Here is a 23,112-nt window from a genome sequence, read left to right on the forward strand (position 1 = left end):
AACGGGACCGTGTCTAGTTCTGCCGTAGCGTAACTAGATGAGCATTCGACACCCAAATGTAGGTTGTGTTATGTTATGTTGATTTATTGAATAAATAGTGTTGCTCCCAAGACAACGTCTGAGACTCAGTTGGACTCACTACACACTAATGTGCTAAAAGGATATTGTTATTAACATAGTTTATATAAAATATTATGTTTGGATAGCAACCAAATTGACTATGGATTCGTTGCAGTTGTGCTTGTGCACCACTGCCAACGCAGCATCATGAAAGAAACGATACGTTTAATAATCCTCTGTACGGTTAAGTTAAATATTTGCTTGAGTTTAACCTGCGATGTTACTCCAAGGAACAGAGAATTCGCACAGACACAACATTCTCATTTCAACACTTTTCGTATTGTTTTTATTTTACGTCTTTTTAAAATTTATTTCCATTTTTATATTCTCACAATAAAAAAACAAAACAATATATTGTTTCTTTAATTTTTAAAATAATACATTACATGGTATGAGTCGCCTGATGTTATTTGAGCGTGTAAAGTACATAATACTGACTTCCAATGCATTTCTACAAGAAATTAAGCAACAATAGCCCTGCCTCATATATGCTGTACGGTAAACGTTTAAACGCAGAGTATAGATTGAGAGTAAAAAATACAACGGACATAAATTCGCAACTCCTGCACGCGCAGTGTAACAACCTCCGGGACACACCCACTCTCACTCAACTCACTCACTGGTGTCCCTGGATCCCGAACACCCCAGTCCCCTGGACCCTGGGCCACCCAAGCCAGCCCCTGACCCAGGTCACTCAACCACTCTGACCCTGGGTCTCAGCCCTGAATTTTAGCCATACCGGTTGCCAACACTCAGGGCCCTCTGGCCTCTCTGGCCTCACTGGCCCCAGCCACCTGGCTGACCAGTGTCCCTGTTCCCTGGCCTCGTGGTGGCCTGGGTTTCCGAATGATGTGGTGGTCCAAGACCCCCTTCCCCTGGTCTCCTAGTGGACTTGTCTGCCCAGAGGTTGGGGGAGCGGGAACTGTGGACCTTTAGGTGCCGACGGCACTATGGGAGGGGAGTAGGTGGGGTCCTGCGTGGGGGGGGGGGGTATCACAATAAATACACGCCTGCAGCACGAGCATAAAAATTATTTACACCTTATAAATATTGTGCTGTACGTTGCAGCATTTACAAAATATACACTGGCCCGCGCTATGGTACAAATGCGATTCGGGTAAATAAATTAAACCGCCCGTGTGAAGCAGCACACGGTACGGTGCTGCACCCGCCACACATACGACTCTCACAAACAAAGACACGCAGAGATCGTAATCCGAGGTGCCTCTTTTCCTGTCTTCTCGCCCAGAACCACGCGGGGCGCGCAGGTTTCACACCCCTGCCTAATGAAAGGACCCATTATGCCGAGTTGCAGACGACCCAAGAATTCACCTGTGCAAGGTGTGCGGGCGGGGGGCCAAGAGTGTGAAGAAGGAACGGTCCAAAGCAGAAGGGGGGTCCGACGGATACAAGGGGAATTCAGAGGGAGAGAGTTGGTGGTCACTACTTGGAATTCAATTCTCAGTGTAACGCTGGTTCCAATGAGCAAGAAAAGATGAAAATGTAACCGCAAGTACTTCAAACTACTGCCTTCGTGTGGTCGTGCTGCAGCAAAGAAACAAAAAAGCATCTCAATTCCTGACTGATATGCAGACGCTATGCAGGCAATCTACGTAAGTTTTCACTTGCTCAAATAACCAGGCTATGCACATTACAGTGGCAGCTACTTTTAAATACTACAATTGCAGGCGGCGTTATAGTGCGATGGCGATCAAAGTGGTCCTGAAAGTCGTTTAAACACTTACGCAGTGAAGTACTGGATTTATTCGCAGCAAGCCAGAATGAGTATTCAAAGTCTGCCCTTCTCGGTAGCGTTTAGTTGAATGAAAGGTGGTTACTTTCGAACGGTAATATGCAAGCCATACACAGCACAGGCAGTCACTACAATAACACTGTAGGGAAAGCCAAAACACCTGCAACTTGTAGAGAACAGCCGGTGAAATCTATTGAAATACATTCCGTGCCGCTGGTACTGTTTGTTCGAAACGCCGTGTACATCCCATCATCTGCCAACTGTGCAGACACCTGAATGCTCTCATTATTCTCAACACTTTGTTGCCGTTTGTAGTCACTACAATTGCGAAGCTACCAGAAAATACCAGCAATGAAGTGGAGTTATCTATAAAGTTCTTCAACAGGAGTGCTGGAGGGGTTATCACGTTTGTTCACTTCCTTTAGTAAAAGCTAATTTGCCTCTGCAATGTAGCTGTGACCGACATGAGGGTGTATTTACAGATGCAAGCCTGGAACTGGATGTGCACTGGAACATTCACAAGTTTCATATTCTTGGTTCTTTCGGTCAAGTCACGTAGAAGGGAAACAATAAAATATGAATCCCTGCAGTCACGAAAGCTTTAAATCAAAATTCACAAGTTTGTCGTCAGGGTCGTTACGTGACGTGCCTAAGCGTACGTTTAATTCAGCACTTTTTGCAGTGGTTGCAGCATCTCCTTTAAAACTCAACGGCAGTGACCGAAGGGGGACCACAAAACTCAGTGGGGCTTTGTCCCGCTCTCTATGCGGGGGCCTCTCAGCCCGGCGTCCAGCAAGATCCTCACGGGGGGGGGTTGGGGGCAAAGGTCAGACACACGCACGCACACACAAGCCTTCCAGAACGTCCGCACGACCACATGCATTCTACCGACAACACCAACTAAACAGAAACATTTTAAAAAAACGCACGGCTCAAGAAAAGAGCCTCTGTGCCCACTTTCGCAAGAACACGTGAACTTTATACGGAGATTACTTAAGAAGCAAAGCAGAGAGTTGTTCCTTGTCAAGCATGCTCGTGAGATGGGAGAGGTGGAGTAGCCGTACAAGCAAAGCGCTTGTGCATGCAATGCCCTACGCAGGACGGATTCGCACAGCGAGCAGACCGCCTTGTTAGCGGTCGCGTGCGACAGCTCCCTGACCGACCGCGGACAATGCCGCCGACGCGCGACTATAACCAGGCAGGCGGGACGAGCGCAGGGCTAGAGCCCGAGCACACGTGACCCACGCACTCGGCGAGCCCGCTCGCGCTCGCTTGTCCGCCGCTCAAATCATGCTCGCCGAGGTCTTCATGTCACTCCTGCCGGTGAAGCTGCTGCTGCTGCTTATGCCCACGGCGGCGGCGGCGGCGCCGACGGCGGCGCCATTGTTATTGTTGTTGCCGCCGCCGCCGCCGCCGCTGGAGTTGCTGTTGTTGATGTTGGGGTTGCGCCGCGTGGGGTTGGGGGTGGGCGCCGAGGCGTTGCCGGTGCCGGCATCGTCGGGGCAGCCGTACTGCAGGAGCAGCTCGGCGCACTCCTGGCTGCCGGCGCGGCGAGCCGCCACGAGCGCCGTGTAGCCGTGCGCGTCCCGGGCACTCACCTCCACGCCGTACTGGGGGGCACAGGGCGGCGGCGGCGGTCGTGAGACGCAAACAAACGCATTGATCCCACCCGTGTAGCTTTTTGCCACGCTGGTGGGGCAATTGCTGGTTAGCGGTCACCTATTGTGTATGCTGGGACTTCTTTCGCACCGTACGTAGCCAAACGCACTAATTAGTTGGTACGTCGGACGAGCTCAGCGGCTTTTGTCACACACGGTCGCAGATAAACGAGAGGTTCTGTTTGGCCTCGTTGAAGAAATAGGGGATATATCTATGTAATTATTAGTTTAGACATTGGACAATTTAGATGGTTTATTGATATATTTTTGGACAACTGTGAATACGATGCAATTTGCATACCAATAATATTGGTTTGTTCATCCGATTCTACACTCAGCCTCGAGACTAACTTTTCAAGAGTCTTGTCTTGAGATGTTTGCCATTGAAAAGTAACTGGTTGTTAAAAGTTTAACATTTGTTCTTTTTTACGCTGGCCATTAAAGGCACTTTCAAATAAAATGACAAATTTAAAAATATACAGTGAGCTGCAGTTGGGTTATGACATCTATGATAAATTGATGCCACATGAGAATGACGGACAAGGGCGGTGGACTGCCAAGGCAGATTTGTCAACCGAGCCCAGCAGGGCGAAGCCCTGGACCAGCGTTGAAAAGCTCAGCTGGGAAACTCTTACCAAACCGGCCTCTCGCAGCGATACCCAGTCGCTGAAATGTTTGTTTTCGGCGATGGACAAACATTGTTTTGTGGGCCACGTAAAAATCGGTCCGGGCCTTACGTGACCCATGGGCGGTGTGAGAAAATGAAGTCGCGGTCCATATCCGCCCACCCCCCAACTGCACAAAAGCATCACCGAGCGGGAATCTCTCGTGACGGTGACGAGGGTGGTGGTGGTGGGGGGTGGGGTGGGGGGTGAGCGAGCCCACGCACGCACCCAGATGAGCAGCTGCGCCAGCACGACGTTGGCCATGGCGCAGGCGAGGTGCAGCGCCGAGCGTCCGTCGCCGTCGCCGTACGTGTCGTTGACGTCGTCGCGCGAGCCGTGGGCCAGCAGCAGCACGGCGGCGCGCAGGTCGTCCTCCACGACGGCGCGCAGCAGCTGCTGGCCCAGCGGCACCTCGCAGGCCGGCGCCGCCCCCAGGAACGCGCGGCTCTCGTACTTGGCACGGATCCAGCGCTCCTTCTCCTCCCTGGTGGCACGAGCGAGGGCGGGCGGGCGGGCGGGCGGGCGGGCGGTCGAGACTCGCGTGAGGATATTCCGTTGGTGGCCGTGCACAAAGGGTCATCCCCCAAAGAGGTAACGAGTGACACCACTTTCCGGGATGCAAATGGCAGCTCTCTGCCGGTGCTCTCGCTCGTGCCGATTCTCCGATGTGCCGTGCGGGCGAGTCCGTGAATCGTCAAGCATCCACCGAAAGCACGGAGTGAACGCGAAAGCATCGCAGATTTTTTTTTTTTTTAAAAAAAGGGCTTCACACCTCTCTCAAACACACGTTCCGCAATGACAGATTAAAAAAAAAAACAAATCGTTAAAGATCGGCATTTCCGTAAAAAAAAAAAAATCTATTGATATATTAGTTGTGACAAATTTGATTGTGTGCGGGTGTCACTCCAGGTCAATTAGTTTTTTTGTCTTGTTTTTATCGAAAACTGAATGAGGAGGGGGAAACTCGGTGCAGAGATCTTTGACCTCATTCAGCTGGGATTACAAAACACGGCGAGAGTGCAGCAAACACCCCCGGCGGAGAGAAGAAGAGGGATGATTGACAGGTCACGACACGGCGCGCTCCGCAGCGGGGAGGTGAGGGCTCCCCGGAGACTGGGGCCATGACACGCTGTCAATCTCAAACGCACGGCGCAAACCCTCGCACCCGAAGAGCCCTCCCCCCATCGGGCACTTTTACTCCAAAACTCTTTGTGGGCCATTAACGTCTGCGTTCGATGTCCGTGCCGTTTTACTCGCTGAAGAACCACCGGCTCTTTATGCAAAATGACAATAACCAACAACGCGTTCGCATCCGCTTAATTTAAGGCTTTAAAAGTCTTAGGGCAATGCACCTCCGATTATTATCACAGTTGGCTACGTACGGTGCGAAAGAGGTTCAACATACATACAAACGTATCACTCAAATATGTAGGGTGGGTTAAATATCAATCCGATGTAATTGTTGTTTCAGCGTAGTCATAATAACAATGATCCGAATATTTAAAGCAGCGCACGTTTATGATGAGAACGCGCTCGTGACAAAGAACGCTTCCACACAACATTACACAAACATTTCAGCAGCGGGTGGTGGGGCAGCAAATGGAGGGCTCGCTAACAGCCTTATTTAATTACAGAAGTCAATTGACACCTCGGTGCATTAGGTGCCCAGATGGCCGAGCTGCACGCGGCGATGGGGCACCCCCCACCCTGCCCCCCACCCCCCCTTCCCGCGCGGCACCACCGCACACACCTCAACGCAAACTCCGCACAGAAGAGGCCACATCGAGTAAGGAGCAAATTTCCTGTGCCTCTTTTTCCCCTCCCGAGACGGAACGCGGCCATTGTCTTTGTGTGGTCAATACAAAAACAGTCCAAATTTCCTCTCCGCGGGGGAGCGAGAGAAAGGAGGGGACGAGGCCCCCTCCGGGCCGGCCCGGCGCTGGCCAAGCGAGCCGGCCGCCGGCTGCCGCAGCCGCAGCAGCAGCGCATGCCTTCCCTCTCGCCAGCCGTTGCTAAGAGTCCGGCGTGCAACACCGCGCGGCCAGACGCTCTCCTGCTGCCCCGGCGCGAGGCACTACGTGTGCCAGCACGGACGACGTTCGCACGATCCAATGGGGGTAGTGATAATATAATGAGAATGATAATTACTTATTCACCCAGGAAGGGCTACACTGAATATTAAGTGTATCTCGGGACGGTACTGCATTCGGGATGTATGGTCAATGCCGACTTGTTTGTACACTCATTGAATGTTTTTTTGCTGAACGGGGACGGACCTGGAGAAGCTGGAGGAAATCCATGCTGAACAGGGGTAGACTGTACAAACGCCACACTGAAAGGCACCTGAGTCAGGCTTCGAACCCAGGTGATTCTTTCTGTGGGGCACCAGTCTTACCACTACACAACCCTGCCGGGCTTGCCGCGTTACGAGCAGACTGGCTTATTATCTTTGTGCTCCACAAACAAAATATGCGGAATGAGTTGAAGCTGTCCCATGTAATGTGATGTCACTAACGATGAGTCACATGTGGGATGGAGTGGTGGTGCGGTGGTTAGGAGCACCACGGTGGCGAGATGTTAACTACCTCGCCTGGGATACAGAGGTTATGGGTTCGATCCCAACCTTGACGCCTGCATATTTGTATTTTTCTCCGGGTCCTCCAGTTCGTCCCTCCACATTTATAAACTTGCTTTTAGAGTATTTGGCTTCTGTACATTTCCACATAAGCCACTTCATAGAACTATCATGTGGCCAGGTCGCTTCTAAGGAAAGCTAAATAGCTCAGTGGGTCTTACCTGGTAAAAAAATAAATAGTTTAAATAGTTATAAATAGTTTAGTTGACTCGCTGCCATATGAATTCGGCAACTTGAAATAAATTGCCATAGCCATAAACATCTGCATCAGTTACGATGGAGTCTCCCCTTCACCAACCCGCACTGACCAGCATGGTGAAGTATGGTCAAACAATCCACATGACCAGCACAATGTGGGGAGGCCTTCACCCAGGAGTGGATTAACTAAGGGGCCGTGAACTCACGATAATGCCAGGCACCGAATCGGGGATTATGAGGTGCCTTACAACTGATAACCGTGTAAATTGACTCAGGTGATGCATTTCGAACAGTGCCACGTGTAGTGGTTCACATTTATAATGTATAGTTTCTTTGTTTACAAAGCAAAGCCTCAGCGAGCCTCAAGACGCTTTTAATGAGGACTTCTGGTTTAGATTTTTTTTTTACTTTAATTTGTCGAGTATTTTTTATGCATGGGAGCAAACCACAGTGGCATTAAAAAAAAACACTTGCATATGAAACAAATAGGTCAAAGGCCTACTTGCCATACTTCCTCATTACTCTACAATGAGACATTAGCCAGTGGTCTGGCAGGTGCGTCACATCATCTACAGCCTTCGTGTGAGCCATAAATCCGGACTTTAAGTCACTGGAAAAGAGGCGTGCACTGCCAAAACGCTGGGAAACAATAATAATAATCATTTTAAAAAGCCAATGTCACTGTAGCAATCACCTCCATGCCATCAATCTCTCGCTCCCATGCACGACACATGAAAGTGTGAGACAGCGCCGCGCAGAATCCACACCGATCGCGGAGGAGACTTCAAAGCCTGCGACAAACCACACTATTCAGCGCGCTCTCCACACCCCATCCCGTTCCTTCAGCTGCAATTTTTTGTTATAATGGCCTCCACAATTCGATCGCAAACTTCTGCTCGGGAGGCAGAGCCTGTGGGGCCGGCGAGTTTGCGAAGGGGGGTGACTGTGCTCTCGGGAGCCGCGGTGGAGGAAGAGGAGACGGAGGGGGCCTTGAGGGGGCAGCAGCTGTAATTGCGGCAGAGTTCCCATCACAAAGGGGCGAGTGAGACAATGGTCTCAGGAAATGAACTCGGTGAGCAGAGATTAGCATTGAGGCGAGACATGCACACGCGCGCAAACACAAGCATAAACATGCGCGCGTTCATGCACCCGCGCAGCAGCATCCGGCAGCGCCAACAGCTGCGGGGGGTGTCCGGACGGCGGAGAGACGCGCGCGCTTGCTCGCGCGTTAAACCCACGCAAGACGACGGGGAGAGGGCTTCCTCCGTTGCCATTCACGTAAAAATCCCACGAACAGACATTTTGCTTTGACAGCGAACAAGAATATCCAATCATCGCAGTAAATCTAAAGGTGATTGATTACCGTGACCGTTCATGTGCGATTTCCCTCTGATCTCTGCCGGGAAAATGAGAGATCCCTCTTTGTCAAATTGCAAAATGAAACGAGCGTGACCGTTTGGTGCACAGTCGACGCAAGAAGCCACGCATAGTATCACAACATCCGTAAGCTGCGTGCCCTTTGGCGGGACCTGTCGGGGAAATCCTGTACCTTGTATGAGAGGAAAGGCAGCATCTGCCAACCATGGCATGAACAGATTGCGCAAAGTTAATCTCCAAATTTACCTCCTATTACAATTCCACAATGTGATGCGCAAACCACTGGTGCCCAATGCAGAGCTGTTGGATGCCCCTGGCTGCCGGCCTTTAAGCGGCCCGCATGGGCTCTGAGAGCCAATGCAGCAGTTGCCTCTACAGTGACTTCCACGTACCCATTTTCCATGCAAGCAATGCGGGCCCCCGACTGAAAACCCGCCCTGTGCTCTTCTGGGTAGAGCTTGCCCAACGTGCTAGAGAATCAGGGGAGCTACTGACGGCCGAGAGGAACAGAGTGAACCTGTCACATGTGGCATGTGCCGAAAGTGCCACCAGAGTTAATCCGGTGCTGATCCTGGGCGCAATTTTGGAACCGTCATCAAACAAAAGATCGTTGCTGCAGTGCATTTCGATACAGCCTCTTGTCAGTAAGAGAGAGGGGGGGTTGGGGGGTGGTTGTGTGGGGCATACAGCCGGTCACCCAGTGACATTGGAGACCGCAAGAACACACGGCGAAACTGCATCGGCGGCCGAAGCTCATGCTCTCGGACGCAGCGTTGTCCCCGTGCCTATTAGGCAAAAGGGCTTGCGGCGCTCGCGGGTGATTATTACGGGCAGCGGCTTAGTGTAATTGCAGCAATAAAGCAAATTAGACGCATGTTATGTAAATTACATGTGAGGCAATCTCGCTTTGGCTGGGAGAGCACGGTCACCCTCGGCAGCATTTCCCTGCTCTGTGCATTCCCACGCGTGCCGTCCGCTCGTCTCTCCGCCCATGCCCGGCTAGCAAACGGGGCCACAGGGTGTGATCATCCGCTTGCATTCAATTACTTTTACCCGTCTCCAATTTAATTGAATGTAGTGATGTGTGCTCTACAATTCCTTTTCTTTAAATCGTTAATGCTAAATCGGCATGATTATTCCAGTTTAACCTGCGCCTTTTGGAAACAAAACAGCAAAACGGGCGCCGAGGAAAAAAAAAACGATTCGTGACGGGCGCGCGCTTCGCGGCAATGAATAACGTGGAATTAATTGCGATACAGGAGGCAGGAGTAATTCATCAGCGCACAAAACCGTGGACATTTCCACAGATGCGTGCCACCAAAAAAACGCGTGATGATGTTAAAAAAGAGGAAGGCAAGAAAATAATATCACGGTCCAAAAAAGGGACGAGCCATTTCAGCTCAGGCACTGGCACGGGATGAACAATTTGGGGCAAAGTGCGGCGTCACGCGAAATCGGATGCTTCCTAAGCTCGGCGATCTAATTCGGCTGCAAAAAAATTTGTGAAGCTTTTGGCAAAATTCCATGACGTGTGTGTGTGTGTGTTGAACCTCTTTTGCACAGTACGAAGCCAACCACACTGTAATTTATAACGAGAGGTTAAGCAGACAGGGGGCGTGCGGATTGAGTGAGAGGAGGATCGTGGAGAAGGAAGCGATGGGATCATTACCGGCACACGACTCAGAGCCGTAATAATCAGATGTCGGAGTGTCTCTCATTAGCCTGATGGAGATGCCCTGGGGACCATTCAATCAATGTCAGGCCACCGGCAGCCTTTATAGGCCAAGGAAAAAAAACATCTTGTGGGCCATTAAATACGCAAGTACCGCAATCACGTATCCATTAATGTGGCCAGTAATAAACGCAACGTATCTATTTCGCCACCAAACTAAATTCAAACAGGGCCCCCACTTAACATGGGTACGGTGCGAGCAGGTAGGCTGTGTAGAGCGACTGAAAACAAAATTAATTGGACAAAGCACATTAAGACGGCTCTCCCACTGGAGGCATTTGTTGTCAGGATGAAACACTGACCGCAGCCCAACCTCGATTATCCGCACTAATTACGGGCAGGGAATTTGAGAATCGTCTGAAAGCTGCATATTCAGCCTACTAAGCTAGCAACAAATGGCAACAGTAATTCTTAACTCTTTCTTTTGATTTCATGGGCAGTATATGCCATAATTATTTTCTCTAATAGGATCTCTCAATTTATTCATTTCACTCAGAGTGCTTAGATCTAAAGCCCTGGCACTCAAGAGACAATTTTCAAAGGATGGCATAAAGACAACAAAGGTGTAGCCCCTGCAGTAAACCAATCAGCAGCAGGGATGATGTCATACATGGGCTCGACACCCTGCCCTCTACCCAATGGGAAGCTCAAAAACATCGCTGTCACCGCCCAATACTTCTGTAGGTGTCTCAGAGCTTTGGGTGATGGCGAGCATCGAGCAGCAGTTTGATCTTTGGGCAGCACAGGACCCCGTTAGCTGCTCTTCTGTCTCTCCTCACGATCTCCTCGTGCGCACGGCTTAACCTTCTACCTCTGGAAACAAGCGGACATTTCCTCACGACCGACAGGTTGTGACAATACTGAAAGCTAAACTGGCACATAATTACACGCACAATAATTGCGCATCCTCCCAGGGAGACTTGCGTCTCTTGCCCGCTCACCTGGGCGAGTCTGGCTGCGGCTTGCCGAGGCCCTGTGTGTCGGCCTCCCACACGCCATTGGCCGTGGCGTTGCCGATGGCCAGCATGACGGCAGCGAGCTCCAGCGGCCAGTCGTCCAGGTCGAGCGAGCGCACGCGCGACAGGTGCGTGCCCAGGTTGCGGTGAATCCCCGAGCACTCGATGCACATGAGGGCGCCCAGGTTCAGGCTCGCCCAGTCTGGGCCTGCGTACGGCGGACAGATGGATGCAAGGACCAGACGGGGGAGGAACGGTGATCGCGGGGTGAGAACAGTGTGAGGAGAGCGATTCCGCCGGCTGTTCACATCGGGGCGGTGGTGTTAACGGAAGCGTGGCCGAGCCTAGGGGTCAGCGCACCCTTCGATGGGTCAACATGTATGGGGTCACCGTGGATCATCACCTGCTGTATCGTTGGAAGCCGACGACCCTGCCATGACGTTCCCAAGAGGAGATTACAATGTGCCACAGTCATCGTCAGTTTCTCCAACAATGGCATTAATTGCCGTAAAATATATAGCCCAAAGCATATAAAAGTAAGTGATTATTAATTCCTTGGAAATCTACCCAGATCCCCTTTGAAAGAGAGACACGGGGCTTAATTCATGTACTGTTGCAAATGGCTTTTCTGCAAAATGTGCCCAATTTTCCACCAACTGCTGATGGAACAACGAATCAGGTCCAGGGTATGAGCATGGTTGGCTACGTATAGTGCGAAATAACTTCAACACACACACATACAACAACCCCGTTGTACAAGAGATCAACCGGCTAAAAGGCCAAACTGCACAATTAACTCACTGGGAGCATCGCAGTCGACACAGAAGGCATTCCCTCGGATGTTCCTGATGGACTGGATGGTGACGGCGTCGCTGTGGCTGCCCGTCCGTGTCTACGGAGTACGGACAACGCACACAAACACTCCCTTAACGATCCTCGCACAGTTACGAGGGCTTCACTTAAGACAGGTCTCCTTGTACTCCAGTGACAGCCGCAGACTTGATACGCTAGATGCGGACTCGTGACGCCGGCAGTGCTGCATTAATAATTATTTGCCTTGCAAAATTTATTCAGAAGCCTCATGTTCCTGCTGCTCACGCTTGCTGCATCATTAATGAACCGTGTACAAAAAACATTAAATGCCTAATTCCGATAATATAATACACACTTCACGATAGCTATTATTATAAATAGTGCACTGACACAATGTGAACATCAACACCTGTGCCGCTTCATGATTGGTTTGGACAAATGTGTGCGAGGGAGTTTTGAGAACTCCCGAGTATGGTGGGATTCACCGACACGCAGATATTTGAGTGTTACCCCTGGTATGTGTGTTTACTTCAGCCACTCGCGATTACTCCCGCACTCAAAGGACTTGGCCTAATATTCAAAGCAGGATGCTTTTGAAAACGCATCTTGAGACTCCTGCGTAAATACAGACAATTACATCACGACGTATTCCCTGAAACAAACAACAGAGGTGACCCGCGCAGGGCAACGGATGCACGTTTTGGGGGGCATCACGAGGGTTGGGAAGGGTCACCTTGTTCTTGGAGCTGTGGCAGGACTGCAGGCTGGCAAAGATCTGGCTCTCCACGGCCTGCACCCAAGACTCGCGCTCCTCAGCACAAGAGGCCTCGAAGTGCCAACTTTGGCCCGTGAGTGACACGATGAGGAACTCAAACGGCTCGTCGTTATCTGCCGAGCGAAGCAGGATGTGGGGAACGGGGGAAGGGGGGGGGGCACAGAGGTGCAGGATCCACGGGATCCAAATTTGTATTTATCCTGGAGAAATCCGATGAGCCATGAAGCTATTTTTTCGCAGATTTTTTCACAGTAAAAAAACAATACAAAATAAAGATAGGACTGCAAAGTATAGGGAAGGGAAGCAAATCAATAAAAATAAATATATTTAAACCCAACTATTTTTTTCTTTTACCAAATAAAGCCCACTGAGCTATGAGCTTTTTCAGAAGCGACCTGGCCACAAATGATAGTTCAACGAAGTGGCTGATCAAGTGGAAATTTCTAGCAGCCAAATAATCTAAACGCAGAAGCGGTGTGATGCCAAGGTTTTGCAAAAGCCACCACTATCACCATGATCGTTGCTATGAAAACACTGATGGGAGAACAACACAACCATTATATACACACACGCAAAAAACAATACATGTAACGTTCAGTGAAATTGTCCCCATGCTCTTTGGAGCATTGGCTTTTGCTCGTTTCCATTTGAGGTCCTGAGGTGGTGGTGGAGACTCCATAGCCCTGCAGTGGGGGAGCGGTCTCACCACAGCAAATTGATCGCCAATGTGTCATCATCTGTCTCTCCGTCAGCTCGTTCGCGAGGACGGGGCCGAACAAATTTCCACAATCGTTCTCCTTCTTTGACCGGTACCACTGCTTCATGTAATCCCAAAGCTTTATCCTCGAGGTATTTTATTACCATTGCACCTCTCCGCCTGCTTTTTTTTGCCTTCATCTGCTCCTGCCTGGTTCCCTTCCACTTTTGCGTCAAATGGCGAAGTACGCGATCCTACTCATTCTCATAACGTCTCTGAACCACTGTGGCCTTCTTTCCCTGACTTTGTTTAATCAAGTTGCTTTCGCTTGAAACCATTTTCTTACATTGTCATTTTTAATCATGTAAGATACTCTCAATTCTGTAAACACCTCGAATCTGTCCCTTCAGAAATAACAACAACAACAACAACAACATAAAAACTGCAATGCAGGCACTAAATTTGTTTTTCTGCCGAGGATCCGGGTCAGGTTTAGCCGGGGGGGGGGGTCCGGCGGCGAGAGATCGGGGCTCCCCCGCGTGAATCCCTCCGCCCCCGCCGCGCTCACACACGCCGTTTCCTTCCTCGCTTCCTTCCCACGAGATGAAAAGCGCGGTGCCGAGTCCCCCCGCGTCTGTGTCAACACTCTCGGGCCAGCCCCCGCACGCTGCTCGCGCACACATCCTGGCCTGACGGCCCGGGCGCACAACACCGCGGCGGCATCGTCGGCGTCGTCGGCGTCCCACTTTCCCTGCGACGCGCGGCCCGTAGCGTGCGGTTCGGGGGACACCGGCTCGCGTTGGCCACTCGCTTGTACCGCCGCTCCCTTCCCTCGATCCTCCTCAACCTCCCGAATTAATAACCTGCATCAACAACCAAAATCGCACGGTCCCGACCGCACCGGGCCACCGCTTCCCCCCATTCTGTTTCCTCTCCAAACACAAGGCGGCGGCGAAACGAGAAAACAGCGGAATGGTGGCGGCAGAACAAAAGTGAGCCTTGTGCAGCAGTGCCCGCCGGAACATTGCTGCTCTGTGCCCTGCTGCGTGGTGTAGCCAAGCCCACCCCCCCCCACCCCCCACCCCCCACCCCCCACCCCCCTCTGCTATGACTATTTGTAAAACGTGATACCATCCCTGGGAAGGAGAGGCGCGCATTTACATTTCTAAAATCGTATTTTCTCTTTACATTCTTTTAGATTCAGCACGGAAGAGGAACGTGTTTCTCCACCCAATGCAAAACACCGCCAGGGTTGATTTCTCACAGAGAAAGTTTGATTAGTTGCTCGCAGGGCGCTGCGCCTCTGGTCATCAACACGAGCTATTCTGGCAGGCAATCACAACACAGCCATCATACTTATTTACATTGAAACTTTGGAACCATTCATAGGAATTGATTAAGAAGTAACAACTCATCGCCATTGCCAAATACCAAGTTAGTACCCACATACAGGCAAAAATCTGGCATTAGACCAATTCAAATGCATTGAGAAATACCTCGTGACATAGGCAATCCAGGACATCATCCCAGAAAAAGCAATGTTGTGCTGCTGACGTCACTATCATATCAACTGAACTTTCAGAATTACGATGCTGGTACTTCGATACCCTGTGGGTATCTCCAACTCTGGCATTGTGGGTATCGAACAAGACACCCGCAGCAGTGGCCCAGCCCTGCTTCACGCCGTCGCACTGCTCGCGGGCTCACAGCCGCTCGTCGATTTCGGAGAGTTGAGGAGAGTACGGTGCTCTCTCTAAAACGGGCCTCGATTGGCGGAGCGCAAGTAGCGGCCGGGAGCGGCGGGGCTGGCTTCAGTTGACGAGCGACGCGCGGCCGGGATGACTGGAGATGAACAATGAGCGGTGGCTGCTGCGGCAGTGGGCGCGGGGAAGGAGGGAGCGTGCGATGGGACACCGACACGCATCACCACGCAGCAGATGCTGCCCGCTGATCACCCTTCCGGGAAGCCGGGAGCTCGGCACCGGTGCTGTCACCGCCGCACGTGGTGGCCGCGGCGCGGCGCGGCGCTTGGGACTGGGAACGAGTTGGTGCGTGAACACGCGGCGGTGGTGGCTGGTGGCAGAAGCTGGAGAGGCCTCCGCTCTCGGCAGCGGCAGCCGGCTGTCTCTCAGGAGAGAGCCCCTCATTGAGATTAAACTTATCAATTGTTTAACCTTTAGGCTGATTAAAACAAACAAACATTAACTTGCGAGTTTTGCAAAAGCAAGAATAAAGGGGCAATGCTGTCAGGGGAGGCACCTTCCCTGGGTAAACAGGGCGCAGATAGCAGCTCCATCAGCAGGATCCACATCGTCGCCCACGGCAAACAGGACACTTTATTTTTCCCTGGGTCCAGTTTCTTGGGAGAGCTCTAATGATTGCTCGGCAAACAACAAAAAAAACACCTCGCCTCCTGCACCGCGCTGAACGTCTCGTGCACTCTCATGGCTCCAATGCGCAAGATTGCAAACGCATAAATTGCCAACTGCGCGGGGTCGTCACTACCCGCAGCCCCTCTCCATCGTTTACACCGAGCGATCCGATCGTTATTTGCCAGAAAATGGAAGTCGACGAGCGTTCAGCTGTAGGAATGATGATCGATGTTCGTTTTTCACCCACACCTAGAATTCAACCGGTCCACGCGTGCATACATGTTACGCACACGTCATCGTTCGTGTGTGCTCGTTAGGGATGCACAGCCGTGTCCATGAATAAACGGGGCACCAAGTGCAGCGTGGCATGGGGAATCAGGACATGCCAGAGCCTCGAACTGTCTGGAAAAAAAGGAGGAACAAAACAAATCGCGTTGCCCTTCGTGTTTTTTTTTTAGCGAATCGCAAGCGACTCGGAGCGCCGCTCATCGCTCTCGCGCACCTTCGGAAGGGCAACGGTGTTGCGTAACGCCTGCTCACGGTAAATTGTTCACGCACCGATCGCTCTCCGATCCTCCCAGCGCGATCGAGACGCCGCATTGTAAAATGCGTCTCCAACCTCCAGTCACAGTGTTCTGCCTTTCCTCCCTCTGCCTGGATGCATGTATGTAGCTTTCCATACGTTTGGGTATTAAGGCAGTGTTAATGATGACGGCGGAGAGGTATAATAATTGACCAGTGGGTCTATCGTACCAATCTCATTTGGGACGGGGGTTCCATAAGCCCATCATCACCACCACCACCACCGCCATCATTCTCCATCATTCCAGGGTTACAAAAACGCAGGCACCACTTTGTAGACAGTCAACAGTGGTTATTTTGCAGCGCGACCCGGTCCCCGAACACAGGAACATGGAATACCCAAACACTGGCTCAGGACCATCAATGGAGATTGGCCCGCCGCCGAGCGCCTGCGTGAGCAGGGAGATGCCGACCGGTTCCGTTGGTAGGAGGCGCGCGCCATTGTGCACCTCCTACCTTCGGCGCTGTTGGCCGGGCCGTCGGCGCGTGGGTTCGCCGTGCTCTTTTTCCTCCGGTGCTTCTTGCGGTTGCTGTGCGGGGACGCGGGCGGCTCCAGCTTGGGGCTGGTGGTGCTCGATATGCTGGGGCTGGAGCAGGGCGCGTCGCTCACCCCGTTCGCTGTGGAACGCGGTGTGCGCAGGGAAGAGCGGCGGGTGGTGGTGGGGGGGGGGAAGGGAGCAGACGAGAGAGCGAAGGAGAGGGGGGCGTTATCCAAAGAAAGCGGGAGATTTTAGACGGCAATCACTAACAAAAGCTGTTATTCAAACGCGGAAAATAAAAACCAGAGAAGTCGTAGCACACTGCATGTTTCAATGTGATGTAAAACACAAAGAGAAGATTAAACGATCAGTTTCCCAATGGCAATGTCCAAGTCAGAGCAAAATCGAATTCAGCACAAATGAAGTTACATGCCATCTCTACGGTCACGTGCACCTTCTAAATATTGCACGAACACGGCACCGCACTTGATTTACAACGCTCAGACGCAATAGCGGCTTTCGCCAAGAGACAGCCCAGACTATATTACAATAACACGACGTCTCCAGCTCCCGGCAAAAGTGAGCGAAGCGAAAATATTTTAACTCGTTTAATTGGGTACGGTTTTTCAAATTCCAGAAACACTCCTCCTCTTGCTTAACCGCCTTTGGCGTGTGCGGCTCGCGGAGGGCGTACACCTGCTCGTTAGGGAATAGAGAGGGAGAGGCGATCATCGATCTTGCTTTGCCGGAGTCCAAAGAGCGCCGCTATTTTAGTCCGAGCGCGGCTTAGACCTGCACGTTGTGCACTGGGCACAGGCGTGGGGGGCATGCGCCTGTTCACAGCCGTCAGATGCTGGTGATGAGACAAATGTCGCCGATCCGTCGCTGGGAGGATCCCGCGCGTGACAATCGCGCGTAACGGGCCTTCTTGGTTTCTTTGCCTCATTGTTGCGCTAACCACGGGGCGCCCGCAATGATGTCGGGCTGTGTCAAAATCGCTGTGTAACTCAAGCTCCTTCTCATCGGCAGCCACCCACCTCTCCTCCCTCCACCCCCACCTTGCCTTGTAATTACGGCCGATGGGGCATGGAAACAATTCTCGTGTCAAGCCTTTCATGCTCCGTAATCGCAAAATGCCATCGAGCGTTCTGGAAATGCATGACCTACTGATGTCCACAAAAGAGTTGGAACAAAGTGTTTGAATATCAGAAGTGGGGATTTTAATAAACGAGAATTGGTTTGTTTGTTTTGGGAGGGAATTATGCATTGGGTGTGTTTCATGAAACGGACCCGTGCCGTGAGGAGAATAAAAGCAAAGCTCTGCTATTTAGCCTCGACTTTCGCTCACGAGCAAGCAACTGGCACAAGTTATGCCGTGAAAGAAAACGCACAAAGCAGGAACAGAGCCTCAGGGTCCACGGTGTGACGAGGCACACGAGATGGACACAATCTCTGCTCGTCTCGGCAAATGCCCTCCACGGCAAAATCTATCTCCTTACTTTATCGCTCGGCGTTTAACAAACGTTCACGCAAACAATTTCAGTTAAAGAAGATTAAACGGTTTGGAGGAATACGCTTTCATAAATTTCTTCAGGAGCCAATTGTTTGTCTCCAACAAAGCTCAATTATCAGCCTTCAATAAGCAGTGAGCTGCAGTGACAAGACCAGGCCGTAATAACAAGCAATTTATGCAGCCTCAAAAAGGCTCGGGCCCACCCACGCACTGATGGGCGCTTGGTAAACCGGAATGCTTTAATTAAATCAATAGCCACTAATTGCTGCTGCCCTGGATTTAGCACCGACCACCATTAATTACTGCTGCAATAATCAATTCAGCCCACAGTTGATATTAATTACTCCTAGAGCCCTTATCGGAACACACTGAATCATGTGCTCCGCACAACTGATATTTAATTAGTGAAAAAGATGTAAAGGTTATGCAATTTCATTATCACGTAAATATTAATCATATTAAAAAAAGGTATAATTATAGTCAATCGCAATTGGTTTTCTCATCTCTGTGCTTCTCTTTTGGGTAATTTAATGTAACACAATATTGCATGCATTTTTTTTAAAGCTATGTTTATCAAAAAACTCAATTTTTCCAAAAAAAATATTTTCTTTTATTACGCAAGTGTCCCCACAACAACTCCCCCTGGGCTCTCATACTTCAATCAAGATGAACGTCACTTCCAATCACTGCCAGTGCAGCTCTCTGGGCGCAGTAAAACAGAATAAAGCGTTTTCACTCCGTTCTGCCACGTAACAGGGCGGTCTCATCACCTCCACCTTAAATTACGCGGCCGTTCAAATTGGCAGCTGGGTGCTGCTGCTGATCCAAAACAGCGAGAAGCATCGGGTTCTCGTCAATTAGCGCCTCATTGGAGAGTGGACATCTTAACACGATGAGCCATGCTAGGACAGCCCAACCTGGAGAATCAGGTGCAGGCCCTGCAGACGCCTCCTTCAAAAACTAGACGTCGCGGGGCGAGCGTACCGGTAATTGCCGCAAACACAACAGCTACACGTTATTCCCGGTGAATCGGGAAGAGGAGGTTGTGATGGTTCGTTGTACATCACGTGCATTGCTCAGAGACCAAAGGGAAGAGCACTAAAGGCAGAATGGTGGGATGCTGTAAGAGCAGACCTTGGAGATTGCACATCTACTATGCAATAATTACAGGATTTGGTGCAAGAAGTGGTGGTGATGTCCGATGCCATCACTGGCAATGGCCATTATGACCCGTTTATCTTGATACTTTATCCATCAATGTTTACTCACTTTGCTTTTGACCAAAGGTGAAATGTCAGAATTACCTTTGAGCAGGATTAACACACGCGCACACACAGGCACGCGCACGCGCACGCGCACACAGTGCCCATTTCAACATCGCTCGAAAACACACGGTGACGGAGCCACGCGTCGAGCGCGCAGACGGGCGGGCGAAGGAAACCCCGCATCCCGACACCTGCAGCAGCAGCAGCAGCAGCAAAGGGCCGCGGCGGTCACACAAACGTGCACGATCCGCGGCACTCTGGCCACCCGGCTCAACACGTGCAAGTTCCTTCCCGTTTCCGTAAGCCGAGGCACGGGGCGACCGCGGGGGGTCAGCGGCGATGAGCTCGCGCCCATTCAAAACATCCCGCACATGAAAGCTGCCGCGGGGGCAACCCGTGCATGGGGGGGGCCAGCCGGACACGCGGCGAGGAAGTCAAGTGGAGAGTGACCTTGCTCAGGGCCACGCACGCACGCACGCACGCAAAAGGGCATTCCTTAGTCTAGTCCTGTCGCCTGCTCTCTGACACTCAACGTGCAGTGCGCCTTTACCACTGTTATGTCGAACAAATCGCACGCTCGGCATGAGAGACTGTTCTGCCAACGTCGAATTCAATATTCAAGGCAAGTACTGCACTCGGAAGAGTGCAGTACTTGCCTTGATTTTTAAATTGGACCAACGGAGGTTTGGATATATCCCGCACCTCTGGTTAGCACAGCCGGCTATGTACGGTGCGAAAGAAGTGCAACGTGCATGCGTACGTCTGCAGGAAAAAAAAACCCAGCAACGTCCAAGTATAGGCTGTCAAAAGGCCAAGCCTCTAGCCCTGGCTCGTTCCGCAGCAGAGCTAAACTCGAGGATGCATTCGGTTTCCCGGTGAGAGGAGTTACAAAAAAGGGCTCCCCGCCGGCAATTGCAGGTCCCAGCTCGCGTTCCCAAATTAAATAAGCGGCAATAATCTCTCGTCAGTGCCCGTACCGTTGGCGGAGACGGCACCGGCGGGGGCCTCGTTCCACTGCTCAGCACTCGACACGGAGAAGGAGCGCTGGTGGAGGCCCTCGGGCCGCATGTTGTACGACACCAGGTTGATGCCACTGATGGAGCGCTCCGCATGTACGCCCCCCGCTGCGGGGATGGGCGACGGATAGGAAAAAACATTTTAGGGCAACTACAACAGAAAATACACAATAACGACGACAGTGATGAACACAATTACAATGTCCTTCGAAAAGCACTGTGGGGGAAGTCAGAAGTGGCTGATTTATCGTCAATCTATCCAACCATTTGAGTGCGGAATTTCCACGCTCTTTTCTTTGGCGGGGAGACGCCGTAATTTGAAGCGTTCATGAAGGAGAGCCTCAAATGAGACTCGAGACCCTTTGCAGCCTCGCCTTACTTGGGATGTTTGTTCAGGTCTTGACTAAGGGTTGTTTTGACTCTCGAGAGGGAACCAGAACACAGCAATAGAACCCGTGCAAATTTCAGGGGAACAACACAGATGAGTCAACAGCCTACTTGCTGTACTGCCATCTACTTGACACTTTGCAGGCTGGGTGTCTGGAACACGTGACAATCCAGTGTTTTCCACCCAGGGGGCCATTCACCTGTTGTTTTTGACAAATGTGCCACCGGCGTTTAATACCATGCGATCAACATAGCTCTATCTGCCCCACCTCTGATGACTTTGAGCCCGCGATCATGCCTATGATTACAAACTCAGCTCAAGCACATTGCCTAAAAATAAAACAAAAAACCCTGCGCGTGAACATACTTGAACGCATCCTCTCGCGCTCGAATAAATATTATGTTTGCTTTGCTATTGGGTATGGCGAGCGTTGTTTATTCGTCCGTAATTAAATGGGCTCCACGTAAACAAACTGTTCTCAGCTAAATTGCGTGCAGGGCTCATGCGAATGACGCTCGTGAAGGTGGCTGCAATTCTGGTGAAATACGACTCTCGCGCGTTAAATAATTCGCGACTCTACATTTACATATTTAGAAGAAGATAACTCGTAACGCGCGTAAACCACCTCATGGAATTAGCGTCGTGTTTCCCCCCCCCCCCCCCTTTTCTTTCATATCGTCACTTTTAGGTAGGGAGGGCCCGGCACCATGCTAACAGCTGACATTTTTGCAACGGCCGGCTTTTCGCCAGCTCGTTTTCCAGATTTAATTTATGCAAATTAAGCAAAAAAATCTCAAGCGCCCGACCACCCGTGAAATTTGGCCATGTGCCTCCGAGAGCCCCTTGCCAAACGCCCACAACATCCGTGCTCCCAACATGCGGCTCTAATTACGAGAGGGTGCGCGAGCTGACTTGGAACAGCACTGCTTGTGCACGGGGTAGCTTGTGCGCCCACGTCCCTCTCCCCGAAAATACAAATGCGCACCACCACCACCACCATGTAATGGACCGGACCGTCTCACGCACAAGCAATGCGCATGCCGTGTCACCGAAAAAAATCCAGCCCGGTACAACAACCAGGCACGGATTTTTTTTCACGCCTCTGATTGGGACGGTTGGCTAAGTACGGTGCAAAAGAAGTTCAACATACGTACATTTCACTCGCATTATTACGTGACTACGTAGGGTTTGACAGCTATGCCGTAGAGCTCTCTGATGTATTTTGGGGTTGTACTGTGTATTGTTTGACGTGTGAACTGAACTGGAAGCAAAATCTCGGGTCCGTCACGTGGTCCTAGAATGTGGAGAGAAACGTTGGATATCACGCTGGACAACAATGCGATACAAAACGAAAACGAAGCCAAGACGACGGAGATAAATTAACCCCCCCCGCCCTGCCCCCCACAAATCTTTCACGAAGAAACAGCTCAATGTTTCAAAAGTTACAGTCAAACACGTAATTTTTAGGCTTGGAATTGCAGCCATTCCACTTTTACGTTCTTAAAGACCAAATAATTGCTTTTTTACAGATTGGAAAGTGCCTGATGCAAATCAGCCGCTGTAAAGTTTTGCATCGCAGCAGAGTGGCAAACACGGTTTTTATTGCAGGGGTAATGACTCATCTTGTACATTCCCAATGTACGCACTGGGACGACACAACTCCCACACTAGCCTAATGGCCCGCGCCCAACGCATTCAATTAGCAGTGCTGCTCCAATAAATGAATTACTGTAGTTTGTAATTAGTATGTTATTATCTCCAAATTACCTCCCAGAGAATAATAACTAAGCTGAGCTACCTTCAACCCACAGACATCATTCAGTCTTATGATCCGCCGATCAAGCGGCGGTTCCACTGCCACGCATACGTCCCCCTCATTAGGAGGCGTGGGGCTGTGCTTCTCCTCTGCGCGCTCGGCCACGGGTTTCCACGCGGTCCCCGACGCAGGCTTCCCAGCGCAGTCGCACGATCCCAGGGCACGCTCGGCATGTGGAGGAACTGTACACGTGGCCTCGTGCGTGCGTGCGCGCGTATGCGGCTAATCTCAAAGAAACTGAAAACTAGACGATTCTCCCGGCTACACTGATTATTCAGTTATATTGTAACAAGCGTTCCTAT

General features: G+C 51.1%; 1 protein-coding gene across 4 annotated transcripts in view; it reads right to left on the bottom strand.

The window, feature by feature from the left end:
- Positions 1-377: 377 nt before the first annotated feature.
- Positions 378-23,112, bottom strand: part of LOC116946382 (arf-GAP with GTPase, ANK repeat and PH domain-containing protein 1-like) — a 140,914-nt gene continuing 118,179 nt past the window's right edge. For all 4 annotated transcript variants that reach the window (XM_032961357.2, XM_032961358.2, XM_032961354.2 and 1 more), the window contains 7 exons: positions 20,568-20,714; positions 16,790-16,951; positions 12,641-12,795; positions 11,896-11,986; positions 11,080-11,302; positions 4,425-4,680; positions 378-3,483 (listed from right to left, as the gene is read on the bottom strand). In XM_032961357.2, coding sequence (XP_032817248.2) covers positions 3,157-3,483; positions 4,425-4,680; positions 11,080-11,302; positions 11,896-11,986; positions 12,641-12,795; positions 16,790-16,951; positions 20,568-20,714 — 1,361 coding nt within the window. In that variant the 3' untranslated portion in view covers positions 378-3,156. The remainder of the gene's footprint in view (positions 3,484-4,424; positions 4,681-11,079; positions 11,303-11,895; positions 11,987-12,640; positions 12,796-16,789; positions 16,952-20,567; positions 20,715-23,112) is intronic.

The sequence above is a fragment of the Petromyzon marinus genome, chromosome 2 (genome assembly GCF_048934315.1).
Source record: "Petromyzon marinus isolate PM22_M1 ecotype Great Lakes invasive population chromosome 2, UKy_Petmar_22M1.pri1.0, whole genome shotgun sequence".
In the NCBI taxonomy this organism is placed as follows: domain Eukaryota; kingdom Metazoa; phylum Chordata; class Hyperoartia; order Petromyzontiformes; family Petromyzontidae; genus Petromyzon; species Petromyzon marinus.